Below are 18,672 nucleotides of genomic sequence, written 5' to 3'. Positions count from 1 at the left end.
GGAGACCTCTCCAGCTGATGCCGCCCGGGGGCCAGGGTGAGACCCTCTCTGGCCGCCAATCCTCTGCAGGCACCACCAAAGTCGTTGTTCTGGTCCCGCCGGACTCCCGCCCGGCTGTTTATCTTGCAGCGTTCCGAAACAAGAAATTCTGCTCAGTCAATCGGATAAGGTTAACGGATAGGTGTGGAAGAAGGGGAGTTACGGAGCTCTGCTAAGCCGCGGCCATCTTGCTTCGCGGCTCAGCCACACCCCTTTATGCATCATTCTTGATAACATTGTATAGGAGCAATACCAATTCACGACCCTATCCTACGTTTGTCAGGACTTGAAGTGTTCTGGATGATGCTGGAGCACAGGAGAAACTAGTCCATATCTATTTGGTAGTATTAACTTGTTAAATTATAATGGCTGTCCCAGGCTTTGCCCAAATGTCTTGCCGCTTTTCTCAAAGATAAATGTTCCTGCCGAGTATGGGACCCAAATGATTGGCACCTCCCAATCAAGCCTTAGAAATGATTTGGTCTATTTTGCTAAATGATTGTAGCCACCAAAATCTGTAACGATCTAGCAACAGGGGCCATTTCAAAACTCTCTTAACTACTGTTTCCCATGCAAGTGACTTCTGATGCTCAATATGAGGGTTTTTTACCCTGTGTAAACGCCCCCTACCCCCAGTAATGCACACTGATAATTATGTATTTTCAAGGGCTCGCCCAGTTGTCTTCCATATTGCAGCAGAGTGTTGATTTTTGGAGATGCGTCGCTATATAGCATAGCTCCATATCAGACAGTTCCAGACCCCTCTGTCTCTTTTCAAGGAATCCAATTGAACCCTACTCCTTTTGCCTGCACACCCAGAAGTAGACTATTCAGTTCTTTATAGGTTGACCAAGAAAATGGGCACATGGGGATTTTGTACGGTATAAAAGCCCAATGGCAAGAACACCATATTCATGATTGCAACTGTACCCATGATAAAGACTGGTAGGATATTCAGAAATTAAATTAAAGTCCTTAGGCCCTGATGTACCCTCCCTATATTTAACATTTATCGGGCATGGAGAAAACATCATGTTCATGCTTAGTGACATATGTCTACGTACATGTCTTTGCTTTTTTTTTTTTGCCCACCATTGACAAAAGACATTTCCTGCAATGGCATCCAAACTGGTCCTGTTGGCTTTGCCAGTGGTTGTTTTCAGTTACTTAGTGAGTCACAACTGAGTAACATTAGGTCTTAGATCTTCAATTTTTCTGACATATTGATGTTTCCACCACATTACATGTGCTTGACATTCTAGCATTTCTGCTGTGTCAAGGCCATTGACATAGCTCATGATATTGATACAGAGGGAATGTTGAGAAAGTGGTTCACAAAAAAAGACAACTTTTCCGCATACCCAGAGGAAACAAGCATTTGCAATTTAAGGCTGCCTTTTCTTTACCTACCTTAAGAGCAGTGTGCTAGCTTTTCTTGTCCTGCAAAAATGAATAATCACTTGTTAAAGTTAGAGAAGTATTGGTGCATGCAGGGGGTTGCTTCAACACCCTTTTCTTCTCTGGACGACTTTAGCATTGAGTTTTGAATCGAGTCGTTTTCTCTCCAAATTATATTTTGAGAGCTGTACAGCCAAGGATAAAGCCATGTTCAAACTGCATACCAAATCGCTTCTTGCTGTTTCTTTCAGTGCTGTTCCATATCTGGGTAGCTCTTTATCTGTTCTTCATTTAGCATTCTAATGGATGAGTAATTGGTTTTGCAGCAAGTGTCCTCTTATTCATTATTTTTATGCTGTTGCAATATTCACGGCCAGGCTGCCCCTACTTGATTTACTTACCTGGACAACTAATTGTACATTTTCCATATTTTTTGTATTATTGTGTTCTCATTTCTTTCACAGATGGGGTTGGCTGGTAATACTAGTCCATTTGGATCACCTTTTGCCCAAGCCAGTGGGCAGCAGATCAGAGCTCCTGTTGTGAATCCCCAGTTACCAAACAAAGCAGTCATGACCAACAATTTGCCACCTTTTCCTGCAGACATTAAAACTACTTCAGTTACAAATGTGCCAAATTTGGTAAGTTACTGTATGCACTTCAGAAACATTTTCAGTCATGCCTTTCTTTAGTATTACCTACTTGTTGAAAAGTTTTTATTCTGGTGCTTCATTAAGCTCTCAACATCCTCTTGTGAAAACCTTAACACTCTGAGATATTGAGTGTGGAAAAGTGATCAGAATGTGGGGAGAAACTCCCCCTCACCTCCAGTATTCTTAGATCACCGGCTAAGAAGATACTCTTTAAGTGAAAGAAGTCATGAAAAGATATGTTTTGTAGAATTTCACTAGTAGGGTATCTGCCTCACTAAGATTTGGTAGTAGTATTGCTGCTTTGTATTATTCCTCGAAATCTGATTCATTGGTACTTTTGAGCCGACTCATAGGTTTAGATTTTATTGTGGAGATGAAGAAATAGCCTGACCAAACCGGTTGTTTGGACCAGGATATTAAATTTTTTATTGGTTGCCTTTTGATACTTGTACAACCTCTGATAACTTTGGTCAGAGCTAGTAATTTCATATTTTCTATCAGCTTTGATGCCGGTCTCTTGTCGAGCCCATTTAGCACATTTTTAAAGTTGCGGATTATTAGGAGTTTGGTCAAGGGTTTGAGGTGTATTAAAAGGTAGTTATTTGTATCCACAAATTTTAGGTTGCACTGTGCTAGTCGTAAATGTAAATAATTTTGGTGAGAATCTGATTTATGTGAGCCTTTTACAATTGTACGTTTCAATAAACTACCAGATATCCCTGGGTTTTTTGGGTGCTGTTAAGCACATCAAGATATATCAACATTAGCATATAACATTGTTTGTCTGTTTTGTAGTTTATGTTGAATCATATGGGGATAACGCCATTGTAATGTACAGGAAATCAGTCACGCTTTAGTTATGTATGACATTTGATGTTTATTAGATATTAGACCAAATACATCAACCATGTATTTCGGGATCGAGGTCGATTGTCCTTAATGTGAAGATTGATTTGAATTGCCTCAGGCTGACACTTGCCCTGAATTACATTACATTAGTATTCACCAGTATATGAGGTCCCACACAGGCAAGACTAACCGGGATGCTCTATTGGGTGATTATGATGAAGTTCCTTCAGGGCCCAACACAGCAAACACAAGCTACTGGGATACTCCAGAGGTTCCTTCAGGGGAAATAATGCATGCTGAAGGGAAGGGCAGAGGTAGAGTACCCAAGTCAGCCGCCTCAAGTGATTCCCTTTCTCGTTGTCCGAGCACACACCACCTGTCTGAGGGAGACTGCAGGGGTTACTGCCACAATGGCTCAATATCACTAAAGACCAATGGGTCCTGAGTATAGTGGAGCTCTGTTACTGTCTGGAGCTCACTGCCACACCCCCAAACATCCCACTATGCCTCCTTCCTCTTTAACACCAACACCTCTTTCGAGAGGAAGTAAATGACTTCCAAGACTTGAAAAATCATAACAATGTTACTAGGCTTGAAGGTCTAGTAACTTGAAAATTCTACTCTACCTAACTGTAATTTACTTGACCTCCCTCTCTGAAATCCAAGCAAATGTGACGAGATAAGATTTAAAGGCATCTGTATTGCTTTTTCACTTTGTGAGTATTAAAGATGCCTTTAAATCTTGTTGTCTTGTCACATTTGCTCCACTTTCAGAGACAGACGTTAAAAGACAGTTTGTCTCTCTACTTCTCAGAAAGGGAGAGTAAGCCCTAAAAATAGCTCGTCCTCATTAAATCCTTCTCGCCATAGCGAGCGGGTGAGTGAATTTTTTTAACCCTTCCTCCTTACACAAAGGAGCCATGGAGCTAGTGCAACCCCACCAGCGCAACACAAGGGTGTACTCCCTGTATTTGCTAATTCCCCAAAACATGTCTCTCAGGTCCATTCTAGACCTCCTAGATTTCCACATGGTCACTCTACAGTTTGTCATACCACTTCTGATTCAAGGCGACTTTGACCGCCTTAGACTTGAAGGACGCCTACTCAAATCCCAATCAACACAGCACATCGATGTTACCTCAGGTTTGTGATAAGTGACTAACATTACCAATTGAAAGTTTTGCCCTTTGGGGTCATAACTGGATCCAGGATTTTCACTAAATGTTTGGCTGGGGTTGCAGCTCGTCTATGGAGGAGTGGCTTCCACTACTTTCCTTACCTCAACGACTGGCTGATAAAAAGCTCAAATGAGTATCACTGCCTTGTACACATGCATCATTTCATTTTTCATAAGTCTTTATTGCGATTGTTCATCATAAAAGACAAATTGCCATCTATTACAAATTTCATCCAAAAATACACTATAAAATCAATAATCTAAAACTGCATCTTATACATCAGCACAGTTTATAAATAAATACATGTATATTTACTTATAAAATCAGTTCTAAAAGAGGATTAAATATATGACCAGCAAAAAGACTTAAGACAGTATCATACTTAATAAAAGGGTCAATACAATACAAAATCCGGCTCTAGTTAAATTGCTCTGCCGGGCTGCACATAGCAATTTCGCCCCCCGTTCTTCACACGTAATGCCCTTGCCCAACTCAAAAATTTAGCTATTCCAATTACTACAAAATCGGAGGAGTCCGACTTCAATAATCTCTTGGCTTCCTTCGCTGAACGTGTACCCAGGGATTGGCATACTGGTTTCAACCAAGTGCTTCGTGGTCTGTGATAAACCGGGCAAACAAATAGAAAATGATCAATATTTTCTATATAATCCTGGCAAAAAGGGTACTTATCATTAATAGCAGGATTCCATTTGCTTGTTAGCCTACGAAGATGTCATGTCCCTACCCTAAACTGATGGAAGAGTTTACGATCTTGTTGCTTCGTTATAAGGTCCAAATAGGTTTCCAAAAGGGGTTCATCTTTAATTTCCAGATAATCCCTCAACAGGGACGGGCTAATATGGGAAGAAAATCTTCTGACTGTAATCAACTCCCAGTACGCTGCTCTATAGTAACTCTTGGACGGAAATACAGCTGTCTCTGGGTGATCCCAGAGAGTCCTCAAACCCATGTCGCACAACAGGGATTTGATTCCAGTCAACCACTGGATCCTATGTGAGCGGCTTAACCGCCTTACTTCCAGCAACTCCTTTGCGTAAAGGTGGAGTTCCGGGGTGATCCAAAGACGCCTCCACAAAGCCAGCGGTCTATATTGTGCAACATCTTCAGCTGCCTGACAGCCAAGGTCAAGAAGCAATGGAATACTAGGGGAAGATTGGGGAAGCCCCACTATAGATCTCTTCTGAGCCGCAGCCAGTGGAGAATAATTGCCAAAGCCCCAAATTTCATTAACATATAAAATGGCTGGGCAGATTTTGGTCGTGTAAATTTTGACGATAGGGGCAATAGGTTTGGTTAAAGACAGCCTATGCTCCTTTATCAGGGCACCGGCAAGCTGGGCATGTTTCAGCGCTAAAATCTCAACTTGAGGCTTCCAACTCAGCTTGTCACTAAATGTAACACCCAGGTAGCTAAAAACATCAGTAAGTTTGCCACCCATAAAAACTCGTGCTTTGACCCATGGAGCACCGTAAACTTTGTTTTCCCTACATTGACCACGAGCTCATGTTCCCAGCAAAACACCTCGAAACGGGACAGAGCCAGCTGCAGACCCTGTCTAGTCTTGGATATTATCAAGGTGTCATCCGCAAACATTAGCAAGGGCACTTTCATACCAGCTAACATTGGCGCATCCATATGGTGATTTACACAGTAATGGACCACCCCATTTATGAATAAAGAAAACCGGGTAGGAGCCAGGACACAACCCTGTCGGACGCCTTTGCTCACCTCAATTTTTTCAGTTACCTCACCTGGTTTGCCCCAAAGAACCTGTGCATAGGTATACTCATGACATTTGGCCAAAATGGTGACTAACTCCTTGGGCATCCCTACATTCAATAGAACTCTCCACAAATTTAGCCCTTGGAACAAGATCAAAAGTGGATTTGAAATCCACAAAAGCTGCGATAAGCATACCCCCACCTAGGAAGACCTCCTTTCAAAAAATGAGTGCAAATCTAAAGGCTTGGTCACGAGTCCCTATATGAGATCGAAACCCTGCCTGCATAGGAGTCAAGATATCGTCGTCAGTCATCCATTCCTGTATCCTGCCTAATATCAATCTTGCAGCAATCTTTTGGACAGTGTCAATTAAGCTGATCGGTCGATAATTGGCCGAAGCAGAGCGATCAAACTTCTTGTAGACCGGAATAATCTCTGCTCCTGACCAAGATGCAGGGAGCGGGGCTCCACGAGCTATAGCATTGACTAGTATCTTAATATATGGGACCCATAAATCTTGATCCTGCTTGAATAAGTCAGCGGGAATACAGTCTGGACCCAGAGCTTTGCCACTCGGGATGAGTTTCAGCACTGACTCCACCTCTATTAGTAAACACCAGTGGGTCATCAATTATAAGAAGCGGGGCAACCTCAACGCTACCAGGACTAGCTTTAAACTGAGCTCCCAAAAATGACACCCACTGCTGGGGATCAACGTTGTTACTCGGGGATTTTGAGTGCTGCCTGTTTCCCCACTTAAGTAAATTCCAGAACTGAGTCATATTTCTACGGTTGCATGCATCTAACAAATCCTTTCAATGCTATTCATCCCAATCTCTCTTGGCTTGTTTTAGGGCTTTTTTATATTTTGTTCTACACAGCTTAATGTTGCCCTGAGATCTTGATTTTATAGGGTCTTCCAAGGCTTTATTGGCTAGTTTGCACAAGTTGTTATACCACGTGCTAGGCTTCAGTGTGCTAGTCTTATTGGATGGCTTTTATACCACGTGCTAGGCTTCAGCGTGCTAGTCTTATTGGACATGCATCACAGTGTGGATCTTCTTCACAATCTGGGCTTCACCATAAATGTGCCAAAATCCCATGTGCAGCCATTGCAGATTCAACCCTCTTTAGGGGGAAACAGCCTTTACAACGAGGTTTTTACCTCGATAAGACTTTACTGTGCATTTTTTAGTGGGGATATTTTTACAGCGAATATGCATTTAAAACGTTTGCCAATTCAACGCATTTAACGTAAGATTACGGTAGGCTGTGGGGTAGTCTCCCACTACAAATACATTGTTTTTAAATATGAAAACAATGCTTGGTATTGGCATGCGTTTTATATACATTTTCACTGTAAAAACATGCTTTCTAAAAATGCTTGTAAAAGGTATGCAAGGTAATTGCATGTGATGTACTGTCGTACAACCTTTTTAGGGGGTATCTTAAACTCGATTACAGGAAAAGTTTATCTCCGTCTCGCTTAAGTCCTGGCTTTTCTGTCCCTGCTGCCTTTTTTTCAGCCAAATTCTTAGCTGTTTCGGTAGTCATGCGCCTACTTGGTATGATGGCTTCTTGTTTCGCCATAGCATTGCAGGCCGCCTACACAAGCATCTGCGACAAGAGTGATTAGCAGAACAGTGGTCATAAGCGGAGGGTCAGTGGAGAGTGTTGGTAAAGGCCAGCACCCATCACTCTTGGCAGTGGCGGAACAGCAAAAATTGCAGGTGACCATTACCACATACTAATCCCTCATGTGCTGCGAGGCACACCTACAGAACTTCACAGTTCAGGGGCTGCGGTCTCCCCTACAAAAAAACATTTTACTTAAACTCCCTGCAGTTGTTGGCTGTTAAGTTGGAATTCAAGGGATTGTTCAGCCATATTCATTAGAAAACAGTCCTGATCAAGTTAGATAACATGAACGATCTGTATTACCTTAAGCAATGGGGCACACACTCACCCCAACTGTTGAGGTTAGCACAGAATATTTGGCGGTGGGCAATACACCGAGGTTCACCTCTTAGTGGAGAATTTGCATGGGGTGGATAACAGCTTTGCAGTAACAAGTTCACGAGTGGGAATCGCTTCCAGAAGTCCTGTTACACTATTTTCAGGTGGAGGGGTGTTGGGAATGGTGTCCCGATATAGATCTGTTTTCAGTTGCTTAAACGCCAGATTCCAAGCTTCTCCAGGATCCTACAGTCCATGGGAAATGCACCGTGGGTGAACTGTGAGGGATATTTGCCTATGCTTTACCGCCTCCTCCAGTCCTTCCATTCATGGTGCTGAAACTGAGGCAGACCTCTCTCACATTAATTCTGGGCTCAAACATGGGTTGGACAACCTTTGTTCACAACCCTCTTCAAGTTCTCAGTGATTCCCCATGAGAAGCTCCCCAACAGGCGAAACCTTCTCACCGCACCAGGGGACCCTAAGACATCGCAATCCCAAACAACTCAACCTAGCGATCAGGCTCCTGAAATCCTAGAGTTGGGATACCTAAATTTACCCAGAGAGCAGCTCCTCGTCCCAAAACTCGACCGGTTATGCAAAAAAAGGGGAAGAGATTTGTTCACTACGGTCTACACAAACACATTGATCCCCTAAAGCCAGCAATGCAGGTCATTGTCTGCTACCTTTTGTACTAGCACTGCTCATGACTTTCATACACATCTATTTGTCAACACTTGGCAGCAGTGGCAGCATACTTGCAGAACAGTAAACACTCTAATATGGAATTCCTAGAGAGACAGCAGGTCGAAGTGCTTTAAGCTGTTTTGCATTCTCTTTTCCAATGTTTTACAACATGCTTTGGTTAGCCACTGCCTTAGAGGAAAAACTGTTTTTCAGTCTATGCACTGTGTGCATATCTACAGCTACACATGTCACAAACGGAAAATGTTACTTCCCTTGGAGACATCGGTTTGTGGCATGTAGGTCTGTAGATTCACTTGTGCACCCTCCTCCCCGAAAGTCTTTAGATGTTGCAAATAGCTTCCTTCATCTATCAATTCTTCTTAATGCATGGACATCTTTATTGTACTTTAGCCAACTGTATCCGCCTGGCGGGAAAGCATTCAAACTCTGGAGTCTATGTTCATGTTTAATGCTAACTAAAGGAGAAGTCACTATATCTCGATTCCCAAAAGATTTCTTCAAAGAAAAACAAGTTGTGTACATCCAGGCCCAACACTAGATGTCAGGAGTATGCACAGCATGTGAATCTACAGCACTACATGCCATGAACAGATGTCTACAGGCTAAGTAACATTTTCCTTTCACCTGTCGAAACAACCCACAAATTGCTTTTCAATGTTACAACTATGTTGCAATTACATACTCTCTTCAATACGAGTACAGTACAGCCACCTACTACTACATTTCATTATATTTTTGTATTGCAAACATATGCGCGCCCTGTTTAAGTGGTGATGTTTTCTTATTTTTGCCTTTTTAGAGCGAGGCCTACGTCACTACTGCGTAGCAGTGGGGCGGAGCTTCGAGCCGTATTGTTCTGGGGCTCAGATTAGTGTAGGAAAAATTCTTCAGTGCGCGAGATTGTTGGTACTTTTTTTTGGCAGCTGCATTGTAATTGGTGTTCGCGGTGCTGTCTTTTTAGTAGCCTTGACGCGATAGGCCATATGTAATTCTCGGTCGCCATTTTTGGCATTTTCTGTGCGGTTATGCGCACGGCAGTCCATTAATTTCAATTAGGAGCTGTCAGGGAGCCGGTGTAATGGAATGCAGATGCTGTGGGTGTTCACCATTCTACAGTGCGTTTGGTGGGCGCGCGTTCGTCTGCATCGCAGTTCCGCCACAATCACACTTTCCACCATTTTTTATTTTTTTTGCTCTTTGCTTTTATTTTGTTCCTTAACACATGGTACAGGGCAGAGTCAGAAAGGGGGCAATGAAAACGAGCAACGACATCCTTCCAAACACCGCAATTTGTTATTACAGTCTGGAGCCAAGGAAACCTCTGAGACGTACCAAGGAAAAGCCCTCAGCTGAGGAAAAACATTAACACCCATACGAGGTTTGTCCACTTATTGTCCGGGTGGAGGGCTCCGAGCACCGCCCAAACCTGCGGGGAAGGCAGCTTCCACGAGCCGCAGCCTCTCCGAGGGGTTCTACGCGGCGAGTTTATTGTCTTTAAAACCCAGGGTGTGTTTTATTCGCATCTGATGCTGACATAAGTGAGTGAATTAACGAGCTCCCTGACGGCATCGTCCGCAGATTAACGACATAATCTGTTTTTACTTTCACGAAAATTTGATTTTTAATCTACCGCATGTTACTGTTCACAGCAATGCAACAATTTTTGTGACGCACTTTGCGAGGCCAGAACCGGAAGAAATATGTAGCCAAGAAAATGGTATTGTTTTTAATTAGAGTTTAATGAGGGATAAAAAAGATATCGGACATGCTTCATCACTACGTAGTAATTTATACGTAGTGTATAAAATAAATTGTTAGATGAGTTAGTCGTCGTTTTAAGAAGATAATACAAATAATATCGTAATTAAAAGTACAATCAAAATAAAACAGAAGTTGATCGAGGGCAATGACGTTATACACAAGGATAAGAAAACTTTAAAGAGGATCAAATGTTTATACGCAATAATTTAAAAGACGGCACACGCCCGTGACATCATAGTACAAAAGGGGTACGTATGCTAGAAGTTGAAATTGCACTATGTTGTCGTATGCAATATAGAACCTGATTGAGGACTATGACGTCATAGACAATAAAGCTATACATATATCAGAAGCCCAAAGAGGGCCAGGCAAGCACATACGCTAGAAAAAGAACAGAAAGTGAAAATGAACTATGTTTTCATTAGCATTACAGCTGGGAACAGTAGAAGTTGAAGTAGGCTAGGTCGTCATATAAAATAAGACTAATAGTTAATGACGTCATAGACAATTACAGCTAAGCATACTTGCGGCTGAAAGAGGACTCTATAAACGCTGTATGTCTTTACATACGAAAGAAAAAGGCATTGAAATGATTCTGGTTATATACAATACAGAGAAAAATAAAGGAAGGTGAATGAGCACGTCGTCTTATATAAAAAAGAACAATGGAACTTGAAAGAGATCTGCGTCATCAAATACAAAATGGAAAAGAACACACTCGTGAGGGTGGCCGTGTTGCTCTATTCAACCAAGGTATGAGTAATGTAAGGTGAGTGACAGCGAGTGCAGAGTGACAGCGAGTGCAGAGTGACAGCGAGTGCAGAGTGACAGCGAGTGCAGAGTGACAGCGAGTGCAGGGTGCAGAATGAGTGTGCAGGATAAACAGTGTGTGACTATGCAGGGTGACATTGGGAGTGTGCGGAAGAGCAGTGTGTGAATGTGTAGGGGCAGTGTGTGAGTGTGCAGAAAACACCACACACACATACACCACACGCACATACACCACACGCACATACACCACACGCACATACACCACGCGCACATACACCACGCGCACATACACCACACACACATACACCACACACACATACACCACACACACATACACCACACACACATACACCACACACACATACGCCACACACATACACCACACACATACACCACACACATACACCACACACATACACCACACACATACACCACACACATACACCACACACACATACACCATACACACACATACACCACACACACATACACCATACACACACATACACCACACACACACCACACACACATACACCACACACACATACAACACACACACATACAACACACACATACATCACACACAGATACATCACACACACATACACCACACACACATACACCACACACACATACACCACCCACACACATACACCACCCACACACATACACCACACACACACATACACCACACACACACACATACACCACACACACATACACCACACACACATACACCACACACACATACACCACACACACATACACCACACACACATACACCACACACACATACACCACACACACATACACCACACACACATACACCACACACACACATACACCACACACACACATACACCACACACACACATACACCACACACACACATACACCACACACACACATACACCACACACACATACACCACACACACATACACCACACACACACATACACCACACACACACACCACACACACATACACCACACACACATACACCACACACACATACACCACACACACATACACCACACACATACACCACACACATACACCACACACATACACCACACACATACACCACACACATACACCACACACATACACCACACACATACACCACACACATACACCACACACACATACACCATACACACACATACACCACACACACATACACCATACACACACATACACCACACACACACCACACACACATACAACACACACACATACAACACACACATACATCACACACATACATCACACACATACACCACACACACATACACCACCCACACACATACACCACCCACACACATACACCACCCACACACATACACCACACACACACATACACCACACACACACATACACCACACACACACATACACCACACACACATACACCACACACATACATCACACACACATACACCACACACACATACACCACACACACATACATAAAAGAACAATGGAACTTGAAAGAGATCTGCGTCATCAAATACAAAATGGAAAAGAACACACTCGTGAGGGTGGCCGTGTTGCTCTATTCAACCAAGGTATGAGTAATGTAAGGTGAGTGACAGCGAGTGCAGAGTGACAGCGAGTGCAGAGTGACAGCGAGTGCAGAGTGACAGCGAGTGCAGAGTGACAGCGAGTGCAGAGTGACAGCGAGTGCAGGGTGCAGAATGAGTGTGCAGGATAAACAGTGTGTGACTATGCAGGGTGACATTGGGAGTGTGCGGGTGAGCAGTGTGTGAATGTGTAGGGGCAGTGTGTGAGTGTGCAGAAAACACCACACACACATACACCACACGCACATACACCACCCACACACATACACCACCCACACACATACACCACACACACACATACACCACACACACACACACATACACCACACACACATACACCACACACACATACACCACACACACATACACCACACACACATACACCACACACATACACCACACACACATACACCACACACACATACACCACACACACATACACCACACACACACATACACCACACACACACATACACCACACACACACATACACCACACACACACATACACCACACACACATACACCACACACATACACCACACACATACACCACACACACATACACCACACACACACATACACCACACACACATACACCACACACACATACACCACACACACATACACCACACACACATACACCACACACACATACACCACACACATACACCACACACATACACCACACACATACACCACACACATACACCACACACATACACCACACACATACACCACACACATACACCACACACACATACACCATACACACACATACACCACACACACATACACCATACACACACATACACCACACACACACCACACACACATACAACACACACACATACAACACACACATACATCACACACATACACCACACACACATACACCACCCACACACATACACCACCCACACACATACACCACCCACACACATACACCACACACACACATACACCACACACACACACATACACCACACACACATACACCACACACATACATCACACACACATACACCACACACACATACACCACACACACATACATAAAAGAACAATGGAACTTGAAAGAGATCTGCGTCATCAAATACAAAATGGAAAAGAACACACTCGTGAGGGTGGCCGTGTTGCTCTATTCAACCAAGGTATGAGTAATGTAAGGTGAGTGACAGCGAGTGCAGAGTGACAGCGAGTGCAGAGTGACAGCGAGTGCAGAGTGACAGCGAGTGCAGAGTGACAGCGAGTGCAGAGTGACAGCGAGTGCAGGGTGCAGAATGAGTGTGCAGGATAAACAGTGTGTGACTATGCAGGGTGACATTGGGAGTGTGCGGGTGAGCAGTGTGTGAATGTGTAGGGGCAGTGTGTGAGTGTGCAGAAAACACCACACACACATACACCACACGCACATACACCACACGCACATACACCACACGCACATACACCACACGCACATACACCACACACACATACACCACACACACATACACCACACACACATACACCACACACACATACACCACACACACATACACCACACACATACGCCACACACATACACCACACACATACACCACACACATACACCACACACATACACCACACACATACACCACACACACATACACCATACACACACATACACCACACACACATACACCATACACACACATACACCACACACACACCACACACACATACACCACACACACATACAACACACACACATACAACACACACATACATCACACACATACACCACACACACATACACCACACACACATACACCACCCACACACATACACCACCCACACACATACACCACACACACACATACACCACACACACATACACCACACACACATACACCACACACATACATCACACACACATACACCACACACACATACACCACACACACATACACCACACACACATACACCACACACACATACACCACACACACATACACCACACACACATACACCACACACACATACACCACACACACATACACCACACACACATACACCACACACACATACACCACACACATACACCACACACACACATACACCACACACACACACACACCACACACACACACACCACACACACATACACCACACACACATACACCACACACACATACACCACACACACATACACCACACACACATACACCACACACACATACACCACACACACATACACCACACACACATACACCACACACACATACACCACACACATACACCACACACATACACCACACACATACACCACACACATACACCACACACATACACCACACACACATACACCACACACACATACACCATACACACACATACACCATACACACACATACACCACACACACATACACCATACACACACATCCACCACACACACACCACACACATACACCACACACACATACACCATACACACACATACACCATACACACACATACACCACACACACATACACCATACACACACACACCACACACACATACAACACACACACATACAACACACACACATACAACACACACATACATCACACACACATACACCACACACACATACACCACACACACATACACCACCCACACACATACACCACCCACACACATACACCACCCACACACATACACCACACACACACATACACCACACACACACATACACCACACACACACATACACCACACACACATACACCACACACATACATCACACACACACACATACACCACACACACATACACCACACACACATACACCACACACACATACACCACACACACATACACCACACACATACACCACACACACACATACACCACACACACACATACACCACACACACACATACACCACACACACACATACACCACACACACACCACACACACATACACCACACACACACATACACCACACACACACATACACCACACACACATACACCACACACACATACACCACACACACATACACCACACACACATACACCACACACACATACACCACACACACATACACCACACACACATACACCACACACACATACACCACACACACATACACCACACACACACACATACCACACACACACACACATACCACACACACACATACAACACACACACACACATACAACACACACACACACATACAACACACACACACATACAACACACACACACATACAACACACACACATAACACACACCTCACTTTCTCAACACCACACACTCTTCACCACTCACCACAACACAGTCAGCACCACACTCACTCCCCAGGCTCACCCCCACAGACTCACCACAACACACTCACCACTACACAGAAAACAACACACACAACAACACACCCCCAGCCGTCAATGAATGCTTTCACCATGCACAAACACCAACAACCATCAATGTACGCTTTCACCAAAAACAAACACGACCATGCATCAGTGCCGCTAAACACCCACGCACACAACAAACAATGTCAGTGCAACTTTCACTAAACACACATACACACCAACAGCTGACAGTACACCAGCCACTCTTTCAATTGGCACAATCATCAGCAGCTGTCAGTGCACATTACCATTACAATGCCATTATCTCAAACTCAAACAAACCCGAGCCCTCATGCATTCCTAATGCTTGTTTATTTTAGCTTCCACATGCTTGAGTTTGTGTCCATTTTATTTCAGATGGGTGAGTGGGTAAATTCAAGGATTAATCAGTGGGTTGATGAATGGATGTATGAGGGCAAGGAGGAGTAAATGAGTGTATGTGATGAGTTACTAAGTGCTTAAGCCCATCAGTGACGGAAGAGGTGCTATTATTTGTAAGTCAGACCTATTGGCATTACCAGTACTTGTGAACTATATGAAGATATTTACACAGCCTTCAACTTGTGCATCATTAAAATATGTATGTATGGTTTGAGATGTGTTGTGGTTCTTACATATAAATTTGTTTTTGTTAATTCTGTAGAAAAATACCTCCTGAATTTGCTAACTCTTAAAATAGTTGTGAGATAACATGTACTTATATATTTATTGGTTGGTCATAAGTGAACACTAAGCTTTTCAGCTCGATGTTACAATAATTTCATGAGAATATAAGTAGTTACTTTCCTGCAAATGTTGTCAATCATCTAGTTTTGTTATATTCTGATTTCTCATTGAAGAAAGACACAGCAAATGTTAAATGATTGGCTGAAATGATTGTCAACATTTGAAGAACTGAAGACTTCATAATATGGAGGCTTATACTGTCGCTCAACTGTGTTGAAGAAGAAATCAGATTTTGGGTATATTTTAAGTGCATTGTTTTGTAATATATAAAGTCTAAAGATTAAAAGCAGCCATGGCTTATCATTTTAAACATGTTTTTTCCGTGATGCCTGTAAGGCTACCAACCTCGGCTTGATGTATACCGTAATTAAATTAACTAGGGAAAGCAGCCTTAGGGAGCATGTGGAACATGAAGGTAGATCCAGTGTCTTCCTCCTCGGACTCCCCAATTGCGGCCAACATTCACTTTGCGATGCTTTTATCTACTGTGGCGTAAGATCTTGCAGGCGAACAGTGCTAGCGTGCCTTGTCCCCTTGAACACTACACTAAACTATGCCTTAGTCAGATTTTTGGTTCGCTTCACTAAGAAGCTAGAGGAGGCGTGATGTGCGCATGATGGTCGGGCAGGCAACCTGACTCCTTGCCTTACTTAGATTACCGTCCCCCGGTCACTGATCTACAGACCTGTTTTAGACCCATCATTAAGCATGGCATAGCAGCGGAGTCTATTTATCCATACTGTTTTCTTATACAATCTCCCCCCCCTCCCCCACTAGGAAGTTTCAAAACCCTCCTCCTAAACTGAAAACTATCCTCAGTGTGTCATGGACTGTGCATCAAGCGATAGAGCTTTTTATGTCACAGTGGCTCTTTTATTTCTTAACTCTCAACTGTTTACATTGGACCTCAGTGTCTTTTTAGATTAGGCTTCCACAATGTTTTAAAAATGTTACATCAAAGCCAAGCACCTAGCAATGAATATCTGCTATTGTATATTGCTGCAAGGGTTTTTAACAAATCATGCAATAAAGACATTTCCTTTCCTACTGTGGCCAGTATCTGCCCATGGCTCTGGTTCCATCTTCTTGAGGCTACTACACACAAAAGGTAAAAAATCCTCTAAAGCAGGGGTACTCCAAGTACCGCCCGCGGGCCAGTGGCGGCCCGGCAAGCCTTCAGTGGAGGCCCGCGTAGCTTGAGACATCGCACCTGTGTGTGTTTTTTTTAAAAACTTCAGCCAACACCTCGGGGAGCAGCAGTGCGTAATCAGAGAGCCTGCTCTGTGGGGGCCGGGCGATTCCAGTCACAGTCAAGAGTGGAGCTGCAGGGGCGCTAAGAGGTGAACAAAGCCCCATTAACAAACAAATGGTCGTTTAAACACCTGTCAAGTACTGGGGTGCTTGGGGGGCTGTGTCACACACAGGTGAGAGGGGGGAGGACAGCAGGAACTGAGAGCCTGGTGAGGTGGGAGGACAGAGCAGGGAGGTGAGAGCCCGGGTGAGGGAGGTGGAAGGGGCAGCAGGGAGTCAGAGCCTGGGTGAGGGAGGTGGGAGTGCAGCAGGGAGTGAGAGCCAGGTGAGGTGGGAGGGCAGAGCAGGGAGTGAGAGCCCGGGTGAGGGAGGTGGGAGGGCAGAGCAGGGAGTGAGAGCCCAGGTGAGGGAGGTGGGAGGGCAGAACAGGGAGTGACAGCCCGGGTGAGGGAGGTGGGAGGGCGGAGCAGGGAGTGAGAGCCCGGGTGAGGGAGGTGGGAGGGCCGAGCAGGGAGTGAGAGCCCGGAGGTGGGAGGGCAGCAGTGAGTGAGAGCCCGGTGAGGTGATAGAGGGCAGCAGGGACTGAGAGCCGGGTGAGGTGGGAGGGCAGCAGGGAGTGAGAGTCCGGTGAGGTGGGAGGGCAGCAGTGAGTGGGAGCTGGGTGAGGTGGCAGAGGGCAGTAGGGAGTGAGAG

At 44.4% G+C, this 18,672-nt stretch overlaps 1 protein-coding gene across 1 annotated transcript in view; it reads left to right on the top strand.

The window, feature by feature from the left end:
- Positions 1 to 18,672, top strand: part of CREBBP (CREB binding lysine acetyltransferase) — a 1,189,106-nt gene that overhangs the window by 263,924 nt on the left and 906,510 nt on the right. The window contains exons 3-4 of the mRNA XM_086939791.1: positions 1,902 to 2,078; positions 3,058 to 3,253. Coding sequence (XP_086795917.1) covers positions 1,902 to 2,078; positions 3,058 to 3,253 — 373 coding nt within the window. The remainder of the gene's footprint in view (positions 1 to 1,901; positions 2,079 to 3,057; positions 3,254 to 18,672) is intronic.

This window comes from Lissotriton vulgaris, chromosome 10, assembly GCF_964263255.1.
Source record: "Lissotriton vulgaris chromosome 10, aLisVul1.2, whole genome shotgun sequence".
In the NCBI taxonomy this organism is placed as follows: Eukaryota; Metazoa; Chordata; class Amphibia; order Caudata; family Salamandridae; genus Lissotriton; species Lissotriton vulgaris.
The sequence above is the reverse complement of the archived record's forward strand: the minus strand, read 5'-3'. Positions and strand labels throughout refer to the sequence as shown.